At 40.3% G+C, this 17,674-nt stretch overlaps 2 protein-coding genes across 4 annotated transcripts in view; one reads left to right on the top strand and one right to left on the bottom strand.

Annotated features, from left to right (window-relative positions):
- wnt5b (wingless-type MMTV integration site family, member 5b) overlaps window positions 1-17,674 on the top strand; it is a 128,451-nt gene that overhangs the window by 68,551 nt on the left and 42,226 nt on the right. For 2 of the 3 annotated variants that reach the window (XM_041780640.1, XM_041780639.1), the window contains exon 2: window positions 3,980-4,076. The exons of the other annotated variant lie outside the window; for it this stretch is intronic. The gene's annotated coding sequence lies outside the window, so the exon portion shown is untranslated. The remainder of the gene's footprint in view (window positions 1-3,979; window positions 4,077-17,674) is intronic. 3 annotated transcript variants of the gene reach the window in all.
- Window positions 14,974-17,048, bottom strand: fbxl14b (F-box and leucine-rich repeat protein 14b). Its single transcript, XM_041780642.1, has one exon. The coding sequence runs from the start codon at window positions 16,416-16,418 to the stop codon at window positions 15,216-15,218; it is 1,203 nt and encodes a 400-aa protein (XP_041636576.1). The 5' UTR covers window positions 16,419-17,048; the 3' UTR covers window positions 14,974-15,215.

The following is a 17,674-nucleotide window of genomic DNA, read 5'->3' as shown; positions in this document are numbered from 1 at the left end:
TTTGTTGTACCGTAAGCTGGTATGTACAATGGCTTGTGCTGTTGAAGTGATTAGCTTGGATGTAGCCATAGCCTAGTCACAGTCCACCAACAAGCTCCACCATTACTAAACTACGGCACTGCCAGCCTGTCAAGCTCAGGCTATTACTAGAGCTGAGTATGTCTACTAAGAAATTTTGTCTTGTCACTCTGATTGGCCTATCACTGTTACAGACAGAATGTTCGTCCAGTCACCTTCCAAGAATCTGCTGAAAAGTCCTGCCCTTCCCAAATGCTTTGTATGAGGTATTTCCCAGATGAATGTGAAATATATCCATGCAATGGATATATGAAACTGTCTATCTAGCATGCCAGGTTACATGGATGCTACTTGATCGATCTACTTTCTTCCCTTCTTGCTGTTGTCCACTAAATACTCCTCACACCCACCCATAAAATCCTCTTGTATGAAATCCCTGTTCCATTGCAGTGTTTCCTGTCAAACATGTGAGACCACACCACTCCACTGCTGCTGCAGTTTTTTTGTCTACCCTCCTGCCCGTTTCCTCTGTTTGAGGAAAGCATGACAAATTTTAAACAGAGTAAAGAAAAAGAAAAAGTTTCTCTGCACTGATGCTTGAATGACAAGCTGAACTGACAGGCAGGTAGAGGTAGAGCGCCGGCAGAGATTTGAAGACTGTCTACGTACATGCATTATGCACACAGACTTTCAATTGTATGTGCACAGACAGGAAGCACACACCAGCGCAGCGCACACCTCCCACGCTACCAAAACACTCTCTCACCTGACAAATTAGAATGTGTGTGAGCCCGCCGGAGTTTGACATTGCAGGAATCTGTCACATTTCTGTCAGGGCTTCACGTGGTTTCACATCGAGACAAAGAAATCCAAATGAACCCACATATCATCCCCCTTCTCTCTCTCCCTCCTTGTCTCTTTCTCTCTATGTCCGTCCTCTACGCTGTCTCTCTCCGCTGAGTACTGTCGAACGAAACAGGAATATGGAGCAGAAGTCAACATCACATGCTGCATAATTCTCAGTCTCCCATTATAATTCTCAGGCTATTATAAAAGATTCAGCAACATCGTCCATGGTTTGATTGTGAATGAAGTGAGGTCTTATGGTTTCAAATTAAAGATTTAGGATGTTTTTTCCTCATACAGCTGTTACTTATAACATGGCTGCAAAACTGCTGAGACTTGCTAATTTAGCTGTTTAAAATGCAACAAAATGGACTATTTGAGTAACGTACTGATGCACTGAAGAAAAAGAGGATCACTGTCAGCATGGCTATGCTATCTCTGGTACTAATACAGCCATGATTGCAGAATGAGACGCCGACAATGATTTAATTTATGCATTTGTTGCCTAATGAGCAAAAGACCTACAGCAGTGAATGACCTGATAACAGCATGTGATAAATTAATAAGCAGAAGAACACCCAGATGAGCTAATGAGTGATAGGCTTTCTAGTCTTGATGCTGCAAAAAATGCCAAAGAAGTGATCAAACAATTATGTTATGATCAGTAACTAATCTTTTGACTTATTTTGGGCATCGCCATTAAGGGGAACACATTCAGTGATTCCAGACTCTTAGTTTAACATTAGCAATTTAGTACCTTCTTTTTTGTCTTGTCCAAATACATAAGCATAAGCACAAAGCACCATTGTACCTAAATAAAATGCATATGTCATTTCTAACTAAACACATTTTAGTAAAAGGCTCTTAGCAAGCATGTCCACATGACATTAGCATGTTCTTTAAGTAGCAAGAAAGTCTGGCTGCAGTTCATACATTGCTCATAGCCCCTCTCACAGACCATTAATCTGAGACGCCATCTATTTCAGGAAGAGCTGTAATATGTTCAATACTTGCAGTATTTGTTTGTTTGTTGTTTTTTTTCTCAAATTCAGTTTTTTTCACTAACAAAGTCTGGCTGCTACATTCATGGAATAAAACTAATGCAAATATTACAGACAAAAAACATTCCATAAATAAAACAGAGGAAAAAGGTCAGAGGTCTAATCTGTGATCAAACTGTGTAGACCCGTTTAGAAGTAGTTACACCCATGGTGGCTTCATTAGCTTTAGGCGCTAACATAGCTACTCTAGCTACATAGTTAACATTACATGTCAGCCAGTGTAGTAAAGTTAGCTGTAGCATCATGAGCTTAAGCAACATAGCCTTCAGCTTACATAGTTAAAACTAACATAGCTATGTAAGCTACATAGCAAATGTTGCCACGTAGATTCATTCGTACAGATTTGAATGACCTTAACAAGCTTTAACTTTGTTAGCTATGCAGCTAATACAACCATGTAGCATAAAGCGAACATAGCTTAAACCTACATAGCTACTTTAGCTACATTGATAATGTTGCTATATAGCTAACACTGCTAATGTTGGTTTTGTAGCTTTATTAGCATAGTGATCATGACATTCTTGAGCTTTAGCTTTAGCTATGTTAGCTACACAGCTATGTAGCCACATAGCATTTCACTAACATAGCAAAAAATAACATAGCTACATAGATAATTTTGCCACATAGCTTAAGTTGCTAATGTTGGCTTCATAGCTTCATTAGCATAGACAACCATGACCTGCATGAGCTTTAGCTTTAGCTGTGTTACCTACCTACAAAGCTACCTCAGCTATGTTAGCTACATTTGCTACATGAGAATGTTTTCATGGAGCACACATTTTTTGCCTGTAAGAAGACTGTTTACTCGGCTTTATAAAATGTTTTGTGATCAGGTTTTGCAGGTCAGTTTTCCCTAAAGAATGCTAGCTACACTGCAAAAATAGGGCCTATTGTAGATTGACCTTGTATGTCCACATGATGTTAGCATTAGCTCAACACAACATTGTGCCTGTATATAACGCAAATTTTTAGCAGCATTGACTCTGAAAATATCCAAATGATGTTAGCATCAGAACCATTGTGCCTCAGCATGATGTGAAATAAAGTCTTACTAGTTTAATGTTAAAGTTTTAATATTAGCATTGTGAGCATGCTTACCTGACATTAGCATTAGCTCTAAAGTACCCTGCCTTAATAATGGTAAATGATACTAAACAGGGCTAACTCAAAAAGTAGCATTTAGAACTGTCTCTCATAGGTTTACATAAATTAAAGGTTAAAGGGTAAACTAATGCTATCATTATGACTAAATACCCTATGATGCTTCAGATATGCTAGAATGGCTAGTCTTGTTGGACCTTTTTCTAACATAGAATAAATTGTCAATTGAATAAAAATCAGATTTATTAGTAATGTTGCATTTACATATGGAGTAAAGGGTGATATGACAAGAGGCAGTTTTAAAAGAATGATCATGCTAAATGTCCTTCATGTTTCCAGAAAAATAAAAATCATAGCAGTAACTATTTGTTCTAGTAAAAAGGAGCTATAACTAATCCATCAACAGAGAAATCCTCAATAAGTAATCGCTTTAGGATTAAATAACATCACCTTACCTTTTCCCACAAAGGAAAAACTTAAAAGGGACTGAAAACTGTGTTTCTGACCATCGTCTGAATCCCTACCTTTGTAGAGAAGCAGCTCATTACTTTGTGAGGAATGTGCAGTGGAGGTGTGTGCGCGCCTGACGTCTGACTGAAAATAATTAGCTGGTCTGTTGGGCAGAGAAGTCTGAGAGAGGCTCAGGCAGAAGTTTTGCATAAACTTTTAATGTGCATGTGTAATACCGTCCATTGTTGGATTTTAGGCCAATTTTTGCATTTTGTAAGAGTTTTGCATGCACAAGTGTTTGCGTGCATGTGTGCCCAGACAGTATTTTAACATGGCTTGCCGACTTCTAGCAGCCCACAGTTAAACAGTGACTCACAGATTCCTCTCTCTCTCTCTTTCTTTCCCCCTCTTTCTCACCTACCTCCCCTTTTTTCTCATTTGTTTCAACCTCGATTATTTTTCCTTTCTCTCCTTTTTTTTTGGCTTTTCTTTCTCTGCCTCAGTGCCCTCCTCTCTCTCCAGGTTGTATGCTGACTATTGCAGACTAGGACTGAGGTGCTCTTTCCTCGACTCCACCCAACTGTGCCAGCTTAAAATCCAGTAAGTTAAAAACGATCATAACATTTAGTTCTCCTTAGTGCTGGAAAAAAGTCATGCAACCCCAAATATGTGGTCTTTTATTGTCTTATTTATCTGAAAGTTTACACATCCTTGTGGTTGAATTTCTCAAAAGTTTACTCCCACAAAAATGAAGTAATGTTCCTCTAAAACACCCTGGCGTATCCCTTCAGCTGCCCTTTTCTGATTGGCAGATTAAAGCCCTACAGGAATGGTGATAGCAATTAAAATTCCTCTGCTTTATTACCAGGAAATACACGTACTAACACCTGCACATAGAAGGTCGTTTCAGCGTTAGAGACGTCCGAATCAAAAGCAACACCAAATGTTCTTGACTGGAGCTGCTGATAAAAAAAAGTTTCTTGACACAAAACTCACCCACACATACATAGAGCCCCCCGAGGGCCCCTGGGACTTCAAAGAGCCGTCTACTGTACCTCAGCGGCACCTCAACACCAGGTGCCGCAGAGGGGACGGAGGGAGGGGTGGTTAGAAGGGAAAGAAATGGAAATGGTGTTAGGAGGGGGGAAAGAAGACAGAAGCAGGAGAGGGAGACAAAGATGAAGGCTGAAGACAACTGAGTGGAATCAGAAAGAAAGCGGTGGGAAGAAGGTAAAAAGAGAGGGGAGAAGCTGCTTAAAAATAGGAAGAAACAAGATGAGTAGAGAAAGAGAAGGATGAAAGCAAACCAGACGGCCAGAGACCTAAAACAGGCCAGAAAGACAGGCAGGCAGACAGCAAAGGAGACAAGGAGTCGCAGCCAAAGACAGAGACATGTGGGGGGAGGGCAGTAACACTCTGCTGCTAATATCCCTGCTGCTTTGTTGTGAAGAACCCCAGTTCCCCTTTTAATGGTGAACTATCCCTTTAATGATAGCAGTAAAACACACGCTCACTACTTTTCCTCTCAGCCTGACAGGAAATGCAGTTCAGAGCACAAAGTGACGAGTCGCAGTTCAACTTTTACAACTTACAGGCCGAGAGTACGCCAAACTTCATTTGAAAAAGCAGCGATTATAAGATGAAAACCTTGTCAGTGACCTATATGGCACAGAAACGGGGCTCTTTGTCTAATTTAGGTGCCTGTAAGCTTTTTGAATTAGCTTGTTTAGAGGCTGTCAATCATCCAGACAGGCAGCATGTGTAGGTTTTGAAGAGTGAATCACACCGAGAGCGAGATATATTCTTAACATAAAGCCGTTTGGTGAGGGCTTTGATCCTCGCAGCCTTACAGTGCAAAGAGTGCACTCATTTTTGCATGGCTGCCACAATGAAAAGCTTTTGAGTTAAGTCAGGAAAAATGAGCCCCCGAAACCCGGCAGCACTGGTGCCTGTTACTCAATCTGTTGGGGAGTTTATCGACATGAATGTGGGCCAAGAAGGATAATAGCATCAACAGTTTTCAGTCTGATCCTTAAGTTGTTGTATATGTTTGTTGGCCGTATTATGTCAGAGCATTTAGTTGCATTTGTTTCGGAAACATTGAAACAAGTATGGACCTTTTATTCTGCCTTTTTATAGTACAAAAAACTTTATCTTAAAGGAACCTGCGGTCTGTGTATGTCTTAAGAGATGAGTTGTCAGTGCAGACTAACATGATCAATGCCAAGCTAACATCACATTGACTGTATTTTCAATCCTCCAAATAGGGACACTTAAAATGCATTTCAAACCCACATGTATAAGCTTACGGTATATGATCTTGAAGAATGTAATAAACTAACAACAATAAATGGTACCAAAGGGTTGTTTGGAAAATCAGTTTTAAAGTAGGTATAATCTGCCCGTATTTCCCGATTTCCATCGGCTAAAAATGGGGCAGGGGTGGTTCAAAATTTGGAAATATTGGCATTGGACACAGAGGTTGAAAATGGGACTGTCCCAGGTAAAATGGGACGTATGATGACTCTATTTTACTGGTAAATATGACGGACTGGTTAGCTCAAGACAGTCTGGCTGCAGACTACAGATCTCAAACCATGACTACTCTGAGACGACGACTCTGCCAGAACGGATATACATGCTAAAACTTTCAAAGTAGAATTAAACTTCCGCTTAGGGTTAGGGTTAAGGTATGGTTTAGGATACAAAAAGATAAAAAAACAGAAAACCTGACCTGCAAAATATGATTACAGAAGTTTTATAAAGCCAAGTAAACAGTCTGCTTACAGCAGAAAAGCTTGTCCTCCATGAAAACACTCTAAGGTAGCTTAGGTAGCTAAGGTAGCCTAAGGCAAGAAGCTAGGTCAGATATGTAGGTAAGATAGCTAAATTTTAAGGTATCAGAGCTATGTTAGCTACTTAAACTATATAGATAATGTTGATACGTAGCTTATGTAGCTAAATCTAAAGCTAAAAGAGTTATGTTAGCTATATAAGCTATATAGATAATGTAGTTACATAGCTTATGTAGCTAAATCTAAAGCTAAAAGAGTTATGTTAGCTATATAAGCTATGTAGACAATGTAGCTACATTTATTTATTTATTTTTATTTAACCTTCATATAACCAGGAATATTCCCATTGAGTTACAAATATCTCTTTTACAAGACAGCAGCATAAGTTTCACACATATGACATTAAACAGGACACAAAAAGAAAGGTTACATCAATCAAAAAATCAGCAGCTTTCAGCAGAAAAAAACATGTGCACAAACTGGTCAAATGATCCCTGATTCTAGTGTATACCTTATATAGCTAAATCTAAGGCTACAAGCTATATTAGTTGCATAAGCTATGTAGATGATGTAGCTACATACCTTATGTAGCTAAATCGCAAGCTGGCAAAGTTTTGATAGCTATGTTAGCTACAATGATAATGTAGCTACATACCTTAAGTAGCTAAATCTATGGCTAACAAAGCTATGTTAGCTACATAAGCTATGTGGCTAATGTAGCTATATACTATATGTAGTTTAATGTAACGCTATCAAAGCTACATTAGCTTAAGCTAAGTTTGCATTAGCTTTGTTAGTTATGTAGCCACATTACCTATGGAAGTATGTTAGCTTTAGCTTTATTTGCTGAACATCTCATTGCTAAAGCTAACATACTTACATAGCTACATGGGCTTATGTAGTAACAGTAACTACAAAGCTAACGTAACTACTTTAGCTTTAGCTAAAATTAATGAAGCTTAAGAAAACCACCGTTTATGTATCTACTTCTAAAACTAGTCGTTACATAATTTAATCCCGGATTAGACCTTTGACCTTTTTTTCTGTATTATTAATTAAATGCTGTTAGTCCGCAATGTTAGCATTGTGGTTACTTTATGAATGTAACTGCCAGACTGTGTTTATGAATAAAGTTAAATTTTAAAAAATACTTCTAAAACATTGCACTTGCAAATTACTCCACTTCCGTTCTGACAGAGGCAGCGTCTCAGTTGTGGTCTGAGAACTGCGGTCTGCAGTCAGTTCCTTCTTGGTTAGTTTAGCTTAGCATGAATAATAGAAACATAATGGAAACAGTTAGCTCCAGACCTCACTAATTTGCACACCAAATTATTCTAAATAATTCTTCAAATAAAGGCACACATTTGTTGTTACTCAAGGGAGTTTTATGATGATTTTAACTTATAGTGTAGTTCTGACATCAACAGATGTTACCAAACAAACTGCTAGGAGAAGATTTACTTTTCCACAGGTTAAGCTAGCTGTTTCCCCCAGTGTTCAGTCTAAAAGTTAAGCTAGGCTACAACCAATTCCATGAAAGTCAAAACTACAAATCTTTACCCCTGCAAAAATGAAAATAAAGCAATTTACGCTTTTTTACATCTAGTATTTTAAATAAGATGCATATCTGGACTCATCAGGTTACAATAAGTGTTATGAAATATTTCAACTAAAAACTAAGATGAGTTTTTCAGTATAGATGGAAAAACATCTTCACAAAGAGGGTTATTGAGCTGTGATAATTGGTTTAAATGTTGAAAAAGGGAAGCAGAACTGTGTCAAAGTAGGAAAGGGAGTCATGAAGTGTAAAATTACAATTTGTTTTGCACCAGCATGCTCAAAGCAGCTACTGTGTGCTAATGACTGTGCCCTTTTTAAAATTATGAATATGCAGGGTGCTGGTAGCTTAGTGGTTAGTCCACGCGCCTCATGTACAGAGGCTGTAGGCTGGGAGGTGTGCTCAAATTTGGCCCGTCTTTTCCCACACTCGTTCCCAACTATCTTTCTCACAGTTCAGCATCTGAATGAAGGCATAAAAGCCCCCCCAAAAACCTGCCATTATATTTTCTTGCAAATTCTCTTTTTATGCAACACAACCCTTGGCTGCACTGTTATACAGCCCATAGTTCTTTTCATATGATGCATTTCTCTTTGCACGCTATACAATGGAGTGGTATATTATACTCTGTAACTATATAATGCTGAGCACTCCATTGCTTAATTCACACTCAGCTCTTTCTATTCAAAATGCAAATTGAGACTGCAACTCGTACAATACAGGACAGGCTTGCATTCTCTTCACAGGCTGTTTGAAAAAAGTAAAGAAAGAGGAAGAACTGTAGCTTCACAGGTGGCATACAGAGACGAAAGGTGACCTAATGTAAAAATATGACAACCCTCCTCACGGCTGAAGTGTCCTTGAGCAAGACGCCCAAATCCCTGAGAGCTCCAGCAGTGGGTTTCTGGAGCAGAGGCTGATCCCTGACCTCCCTGTGGATGGCTGCAGACAAAAAGAGATTTTCCCAATGGGGATTAATAAAGTATCACATTATCATGTGAATGCGGCTGATTGTACCTTTGTGAGCCTGCAGACCTTTCAGTTAGAAATGCGTGATATGACCTTGTCATGGTACGTCTCCTGTAGGTGTTGAGAGAGGTCGGCAGACATAAATGTCACCTCCTATCTCGCTAATCATTTATCTGTATTCAAGCTACAATTTACTACGGTGCTACACAACTTTGCTTTTCTCTTCTTTTGGCAGCAAACAACTAAACCCTCTTCAGTTAAGGCAAGATATTGGCAGTCATTATAAAGCAAATCAATCATACTGTACAGGTAAAAACTAGTGTGAAACATGAAGTCTTAAATGATGTTTCTTTCATTCTTTTAAAGAAGATTTGGAGCTTAAAACTTCAGATTTTATATCCCAGTGTTGTGTTCCTGCTTCAGTCAGACTCAAATTCAGCTTAAACCAAACCCCATTCAGTTCTTTTACCATTTTTGGTAGTCATAAGACACAAAATTTGGATCCTTAAGGCAAAATACTTAAAATGGATTGTGGCCTTAAAGTCTTAGCTCTGTTCTATCAGTTCTTTACAATGCAGTAGGGCCCACAGAATTGGCTGGGCCCCTGAACGCCCAGTCAATGGGGCCCTCCCTGAAATCATTGCATGCAAATAGCTTTCATTTGACTCTTTGGCCCATCTCTTTTTCAGCTTTTGAAGCTTATAGTAATCAAGTTATTGTTGGGGTCAAATGCCTAGCTCATTGGTTCTCGGCTGGCCTGGTGTCAGGACCCCCTACCACTTCCTTGTTGACCAGCTGTAGCCCAAATTTCAGATTTTTTTTTTTTTTAACCATACCCAGATGTTTTAATGAAAAATTGGTACAGATGGAGGCATTTCCTTCACCATAAAGAATACTATAGACTTCTTGGCATATATTTTAATCCAGGCATACATCAGTGATTGACTGAAAATAGCTTCACAACCCACTTTTGGGTCCCGGCCCACCATGAGGAATCAAGGCCTTAGCTAACACATTTATTTTCATTTCTTTTTTGGGATGTAAGACTTTTGCGCAAGTCTTGGTATGGCTATCACTCTGGCACAACTAGACTAAAAGTCACATTTAATTGGCCTTCCCATTATTAAATATATAAATAAAGGCCCTTACCAATGCAAGATGAAGTTGAGTGATTTACTTTTTTAAATAGGCAATAATTAATTGAAATTTTGTTTTAAAGCTACATTGTGTAATATTAAGCCATGTAGCATTTAGCGGAATAAACTTGGCAAAAAAATGATATTACTTTATTGTTTTATTATTATTTGGTCCCTTCTTTGGTGCGGCAGAAACATACAAGATGCAAAAATCCAAGATGGAAGAGTCCATAGAGAGGACCCTCCCGATGTATGAATACCAGGATTATTCTAAGTTAATAAAGATAAAACAATTTTATCTATATCCATGTGATTAAAATCTATTTAAGAGAGGCCTGCTTATAAATAAATTCAGTTTTTACCAAGGTTGTTTTGTTCAGTGCTACTAGGCTAAATATGATGTACTTTACCTTTAATAGGCAGAGCTGAATATTTAGGTTATTAGGGGTGTGTATTGGCAAGAATCTGGCAATACAATACATATCGTGATATATATATATATATATGTGTGTGTGTGTGTGAGTGTTTATATATAAATTTATGTTTATTTATATAAATAAATAACAACTGTATGTTAAGTTAATATGGAATATAACAACAGAATTAAGACATAAATAAAAATGTATTAAAATTACATACATAGTATATAAATATAAAATATATGGTGTATTATAAAATATATGGTCCTGCATCATCCACAGTTTTAACTCTTTTGTGCAATTTGAGGATAAGGATTTTTGAATTGAATGAATTGAAATGCTTTCAGGATTTTTAAAAGAGAAGTGGAAAAATAAATCAATATAGAGTAAATCCTTTACATTTCATGGTACATCAGCTTGTATGTCTTAACGTAACGACAAGACGGAGGAATACTTATCTTCATGTCCAGATTTAAGGATTGATGGACTGTGTTGTGAGGAGGGCATGACGTGACAGGCCAGTGTTTTTTTTTTTTGTAATCGTATTACGGAAGCTGTCATTCTTAATGACACTACAATGGCGCAGGTCCTTACAAAAAAACAACGAAGTATTGACTGGGTAATTATGGTAACATGAGTAAAAATCAGCAGTAGCTTCAGCAGGTTTCTTTCACGTTAGCTGTTAGCTGCTAAGCTATCGCTATGATGCTCAGGTTCGTCAGGTTGTCCAAGTATTCTGTGTCATCTTTAATGTTTTGGAATCCAAAACAAGTCCACATACGAATTCAGCAGAAGCTGCACTGCAGCGGTAGGCATAAGCAACCGGCTCGCTCAGATCAGAAGTCTTACGTGACCTTGTTGTCTAAGCAGAGGAGAAGAGGGAAGAGTCAACTACCGCTAACTAGCGGTCAGGAGGTGAAATTACACCACAAACTACCAGACCAACAAAGTAAATTATTTGAAAAAAATATCGATACTGCATTCTAAAATATCGATACAGTATTGCACTATTGTATTAATATTTTTTAACAACACTATAGGACTAATTAATTTTGTTAGCATTGCTGAAAGTTGAGTTGGGTCATGTTTTACTAATCGCTTAGCTTGCTTGGCCCCAGAAAGCTTACCCCCTTCCCCCCCTTAAGGGCGCCCCTGTTGAAGCATAGGCTATGGTATTTTTAACATCAGTACTGAAGCCATAAATTACCACATTTTTACAGCTGTCTCCTATTGGGGTTGCACCTTTGTTGTTTTGTCACCCTTAAGCTGCATTCAGACTAGGCCTAAACTGAACCTTTTACAGTTTTGGTTGTCATATATGCATATAATAGTCGTGCTTTAAAAGAACAAAAACATCCAAAGAATTAATGTAGCTGGAAATCTAAGTGCTGCTCTTTTCATTGTTTTTGAGGGGGTTTTTGGTGTCAGAATGTGAAATTTTACATCTCTTCTTGTGCTGATGCTTCAGTCAAGTTCAGAAGACAACCAAAATCAAACTCCATCTAAGTTTTGGCACATTTTTGGGTCAGTGTGACAAAGCTCAAAAGTTGTACCATCTAAGAAAATAAGTTTAGCAATAGACTGTGGCTTTAAAGTCTTGTTTTTAAGGCAAGGCTGCCCTAGATTTAAAAAGGCAACAATTAATTGAAAGTTTATTTTGTTGCTTAACTAAGTAGAGCTGAATATTTAGATTATACATTAAACATTTGTGGATCATGTTTTACTAACCTCCATGGGCCCCCTTCTTTTACTGGGCCAGGAAAGCTTTACCCCTTTCCCCCCCAATGGGCGGCCCTGTTTAAGGACAGGGTTAGGTATTTTTCAAATCACTATTTAAACTATGAGTTACCACAATGTTACAACACTTTCCTATTGGGTTTGCTCCTTTTTTGGCTGCATTCAGATTTAGGTTAAACTGAATGTTTTACAGTTTTGGTTGTCATTTAGGGCACAAAGGGGGTGATGTCGAAAATTCAAAATTTAAAACTCTTCTTGTGTTGCTGCTTCAGTCTAGTTCAGAAGGCAACCAGAGTCAAGCTCCGTTGAGTTTTGGCACATTTTCTGGTCAGTGTTCCAAGGCTCAAAAGTTGTACTGTTTAGGCGAAATACTGAAGTAAAACTATCTGACTCATTGTTTTAAAGTCTATTCTGCCTTTTGTTTTTAAGTTTTTTGTGATTTAATGGCAAAAGCAGCTCCAAATCTAACATCTCAGTGAGTTCTCCTTTCAGTCTTGTTGCGCAAGACCAAAGGCCATCAAAAGCAAACTCAAGAAACAGCAAACACTGACATTCTCCGTCTCTCTCTCTCTTTCACTGTGTCCTGTTTCTGTCCTTCTGTCCCTGTGGTCAACAATCCCTCCGCTGGCCTTTATCCCTGAAATCCCCATGGACTGAGAGTCGGGAGAGGGAGAATGCTTAAATGCTTTGAATGATGGTGTGGAATGCTAAAAAGTGTGTGTGGCTGCAAGGAGGGGTGGGGGGGGGCATGCAGGATTCAGGGGAGGTGGGTGTCAGGGTGGGGGTGTCCTGACTGGTCTAGGATCTGGTATGCGTGACTGAACAAGAGGAGGAGAAAAAAGGAGGAAAAGAGGGGAAAAAAATCCCCCACAAAAACCTGCCTTCCTAACTTCTAAAGACAGACAATGGCTACTGACTGGTCTGGCAACCCTCTGTGTGTGGTGTCACTTCACTCACAGGACACGTCCTGATGGAAAGCAGAGAGAGGGAAATCTACTCTGAGCAACTTTAGATCTCATTACCCTGCACATGCAGCCACATAGACACAGAAAAAGAAGCAGAATTTCAACTCTCTTTTAGGAAACCTTTAAAGGCTTAAACCGTGATACCAGTTGAGCTTTATACCTTCTTTTTTGCTGCATTTGAGGATGCAAAAACAGACGCTGATGATTAAAAAAGTCAGCAGGGTAGAACAGCTTCCTATAATAAACGCCCTGGCGATAATTAATTACACAGGCACTGCAGCCAAATCAAGACGGCAAGCATCCATTTTGATTCTCCTCGTAAATAATAAAACAACACAACAGAGATTTTTTTAAACAGCTAGACTGGGCTGATCAGGAACAGAATATGTGGGTGGTTATTAGGACTAATGCAAACAATAAAAGCCTGTTAAATGTCATTCAAATTACCTGGAAAATTCACATTGTTATAGAGAAGACATGCAGAAGACACCTACACAAAAGTAGTCCACACGGCTCTTTATGTTCATTATATAAATATCTTTAATTGTTTTAACCGTAAGAATATAAAACAATTTAATTTTGGGATTCTGCATTTTTTCTTCTTCTTTACAAACACATAATATACAGTACATCTTTTTTATTTCCAAAAACACACACAGCTTTGTCAGCAGGACGCACATCCGTATATTAATTTTTCTAGCAGGTCATTGCATTACATTAAGACGTGTGCGCACGCAGGCTCCTGGGTTTGTGCGCGTTCTGTGTTAATGTGTGTGGGAGAGAAAAGGGAAGAGAGAGAGAAGCATTCCTGCTTGTAACCCGAGACGGAGAGAGAAAAAGAGAGAAAAAAAAAATTATTGATCGCTCTTTATTCTAAGCATGTCTTGATATGGATTCAGGGGTATTTTTATTCAGAGAGAGAGAGAGAGACGGAGGAAAAGGAGGAGGAAAAACAGATATCCCTGCCCTCTCTCTCGCTCCTCTTCTTCCTCCCCTCTCTCTTCCTATCTTGCCGGCGAGAGCAGCATGAATATGAATGTGACCTGCGTTGGCATCAACGTGGGAAAATAAAGCCATGAGACAAACCCTGATTCGTTTCGATCAATAAAAAGGGAACGAGACGTAGAAATCACTTCAATTTGAAGTACGGTGCTCTGAACATCCACTGACGTTTATTCCCACCAGATCCATAACAAATATTTCCTATTTACATCCACTCAGCCTGTGTTTTTCAGCCACAATAATCCTATCTCTTCAGTAATATCATCATAGCATGACTGTGGGAATTTCCTCTAAAGATTTCGCCTCTTTAAACATGAGCAAAACATGTCTTTAAGTTGGGTTAATCTCCCTAAATAAACAATAATAAAGAAGGCTTTTGCATATATGCAGCTTTATGATTTATTAAAATACGCCTGTTTGCAATCTCTCTTTTTCTCTCTGGGAATTAGTTGCTGTTTATGGAGCTAAATTAACAAAAGGTAGTTCAGATTGTGTCCTAGTCTCTGCTCATGGAGTAGGGAGGGAGGGAAAGGGGAGAGGGATGGGGGGAGGGGGCAGACACAGTCCCTTTAGGCACATTTTCTCCCAGTCTCTCGTTCTCGCTTTCCTTCTGTTTTTTTTTTTAACAGTATACACCCTTTGAAAACAACCACATACGAGGTAGCCAAATGTTTTTGTAGGCGTGATGGCTGTAGCAGGAGATTAGTCATAAATGTATCAAATCCAGACTCACTGTAAAACTGTAAATCAAAGAGTCATACTGAGAGTTTAAACCCTCGTTTTTGCCTTCATGAGATGCTAAGTAAGTTTTGTGTGAAATCAGCTAATCCGTGTTGAAGTTATTCCAGTCTAACATCAGAATTTGAGACATTAAAACTCAGTATGAGATCAAAACAATTGTTAACAGGGATGTGCATGAGTTCATAAAAAGTAAGATTTAATTGCTTGCTACCAGGCAGAATATTTAGTCATATCAAACACTAATTTAAATCCTGCAAGGCCGACTGAAAGAAAAATTTAACATTTGAACATAAAATTCTTGTCACACAAGCACATAGCAGAAGGAAAGGGAGGTTTTCCCCTGCCCATCTACTCATGCCCCTTCCCATACTAAAACAAAAAGAACCTAAAAAAGAGAACACAACAAATCACTCCCAATCACCTCACTTTCTCACTCTCTGTCATCTGCCAGAGTCCCAGGTTCAACACTTTAAGGCAGGGGAGCTGCGTGATCCTCTCCAGTCCCCTCTTGGTGATCTTGGTACATCCATACAGGTCGATGCCCGCCAGCTGGGTCAGGTGGTCAGCTATGAGCTCCAGCCCTTTGTCCGTGATGCGCACACACTGTCCAATGTTCAGGGTCCTCAGCTCGTGCATCTGCCTCACCATGCGGTTTATCCCGTCGTCCGAGATGTGACACGAGCACAGAGACAGGGACTTGAGCTGGTACAGCCCCTGGGCGATGTACGCCAACGTCTGGTCCCCAATCTTGTCGCAGAACGAAACGTCCAGCCCTGAGAGCCTCAGGGTGCCCATGGCGAGGTGCATGGTCCCTGTGTCGCTGATGTTGTCACAGGAGCGTAGGTTGAGGCTCCACAGGGAGGCCATGTGGGAGAGGTGGATCATCCCTGCGTCCGAGATCCCCCCGCAGAAGCTGAGGTTCAGCACCCGCAGCTTGGTCAGCCCCTTGGAAATGTGTTTGAGTGACAGGTCTGTGAGTTTCTGACAGTCTTGTAGGGTCAGGTACTCCAAGTTCAAGCAGCCCTCTGCTGCACTGCGAGTCATGCCCGCCAAATGTCCAATCCCCACGTCCGAGACATGCCGGCAGGACCTCAGGTTGAGGCTCTTGAGCCTGTGGAGGCCCCAAGCTATCAACAGGAGCCCAGTGTTGGTGATGTTGCTGCAGCCGCCGAGCTCCAGCACCTCCAGGTTCTTCAGATACTGAGCTATCCTGCCCAGACTGGAGTCTGTGATCTGCTTGCAGAGACTCAGGTTCAAAACCCTCAGTGATGGGATCTCCTGCACAAATGCATGACCCAGCCCGTTGTCAGTGAGGTTGTAGCAGCCAGACAGATTGAGGGACTCGATGTTGGGCATCCCCTGGATCACGTAGCTCAAACTGCGGCGCAGGGATAAGATCTGGACCCTCCGGATGCCCCTGGCCTGGAGGCTGGGGAACAAGGAGGGATTGGCCCGGCGGAGGTGCAGCTTGGCCTCCACCCCCCTCCACACTGACTTGTGGTAGGATGCATCCCTCCAAGCTATACACACTTGGGCTACCCTGCCTTTGTCCCTCACGTCCAGATAGCTGAAAATCATGGCCAAAATTTCTGGGAAGAGGCACGAAATGTGCGTCTCCATTGTTTTTCAAACCCCAGGCATATAAGACTCAATACTCCACACCTCCAAGGCTGAAAAAAGAGGCCAGTCAAACACCCCCTTCTCCTCAAATTCTGTAAAAGTATCAACAGTCCAACTTATCCAAAGAAGTGGAATAAAAAGAAACAGGAGTTGTGTCTTTCTTTCTCTTTTTCTCACATTGAACTGTGCAAAATCGATCCAACTCTCTCCAACCCCACGTGATCCGGTCTGGTTGCGCAGTCGGATTCAAATGCATTTAAAAAAGGGGGCAAAAAAGAAAGAAAAACAAAAAAAGCGTTTATTCCTGCCTCAACCCCTCTCTCCGCCAAAAAGAGGAGGAGAGGGGGGCGAAAGGAAGAAGGAGGAGGAGAGGAGGAAAAAGCGTCAATCCTTCCCCCTCTCTCTCCCTCTCTCAGACGACGCTTCCTTGTATTATACCCACAAAAAGCCGTCCTCTCTCGGCCGAGCGGGGATCCAGACGGTCATACATTTCAAAAAAAGAAAGTTAAAATAAAGCCAGCACTCTTACCGTCACTTATTATGAAACATTTCCATGGTATAAAAGCGGTGAAGATAGAGCTAGGTTGGCTTTTGTGGGCAGAGTGTGTGTGAGAGAGGGGCGTCCTGAGCTCAAAGCCTTTGTCTGCTCTTTTCAAACCGACTTGGCAGGGACCCCAGCACTTTAGCTGTACGGGAGGGGTGCAAACACGTATTGATATTCGACGAACGCTTCGAAACCCAGGATTAATAATAAACTATAGTGTTGTTAACGTTGTGTTGATATTATAATCAGCGGGTAAATGTATCTGGAAAATTAATAAGCGACGCGAAGTGGAGTAAATTCAAATTTGTAGCGAGTCCTCCACACCCCCGCCGTGTCAGGCAGTTGGTTTGTTCCGCCTCAGCTGGAACGGTGCGAACAGTTTCCCTTGGAAACCAACTTCTTACAATTCAGTTCACTTTGGGCTTTAACCCTTTGAGCGGACCACACAGGAAACACAGGCAAGCCAAACTGGAGAAAGCCCTTTGAGTCTGATCATTTGTTTTCAACATTTAGAAGTTTTATTGCAATTTTGTGGTTGTTTTTGTTGATGTGGAAAGGGCAGTAGAGTAACGGACACAAAGCAGAATAGAGCTTTGTTCAGTCCCTTGTAGCTTAAACGACCCCTTTCTACAGCATTTCCCCTATTTTACTCACTTTATTACAAAAATCTAAAGTTTAATGTAAGGAAATGGCATCCTAAATTTAGGTTATA

The sequence above is a fragment of the Cheilinus undulatus genome, linkage group 23 (assembly GCF_018320785.1).
Source record: "Cheilinus undulatus linkage group 23, ASM1832078v1, whole genome shotgun sequence".
Taxonomy (NCBI): domain Eukaryota; kingdom Metazoa; phylum Chordata; class Actinopteri; order Labriformes; family Labridae; genus Cheilinus; species Cheilinus undulatus.
The sequence above is the reverse complement of the archived record's forward strand: the minus strand, read 5'-3'. Positions and strand labels throughout refer to the sequence as shown.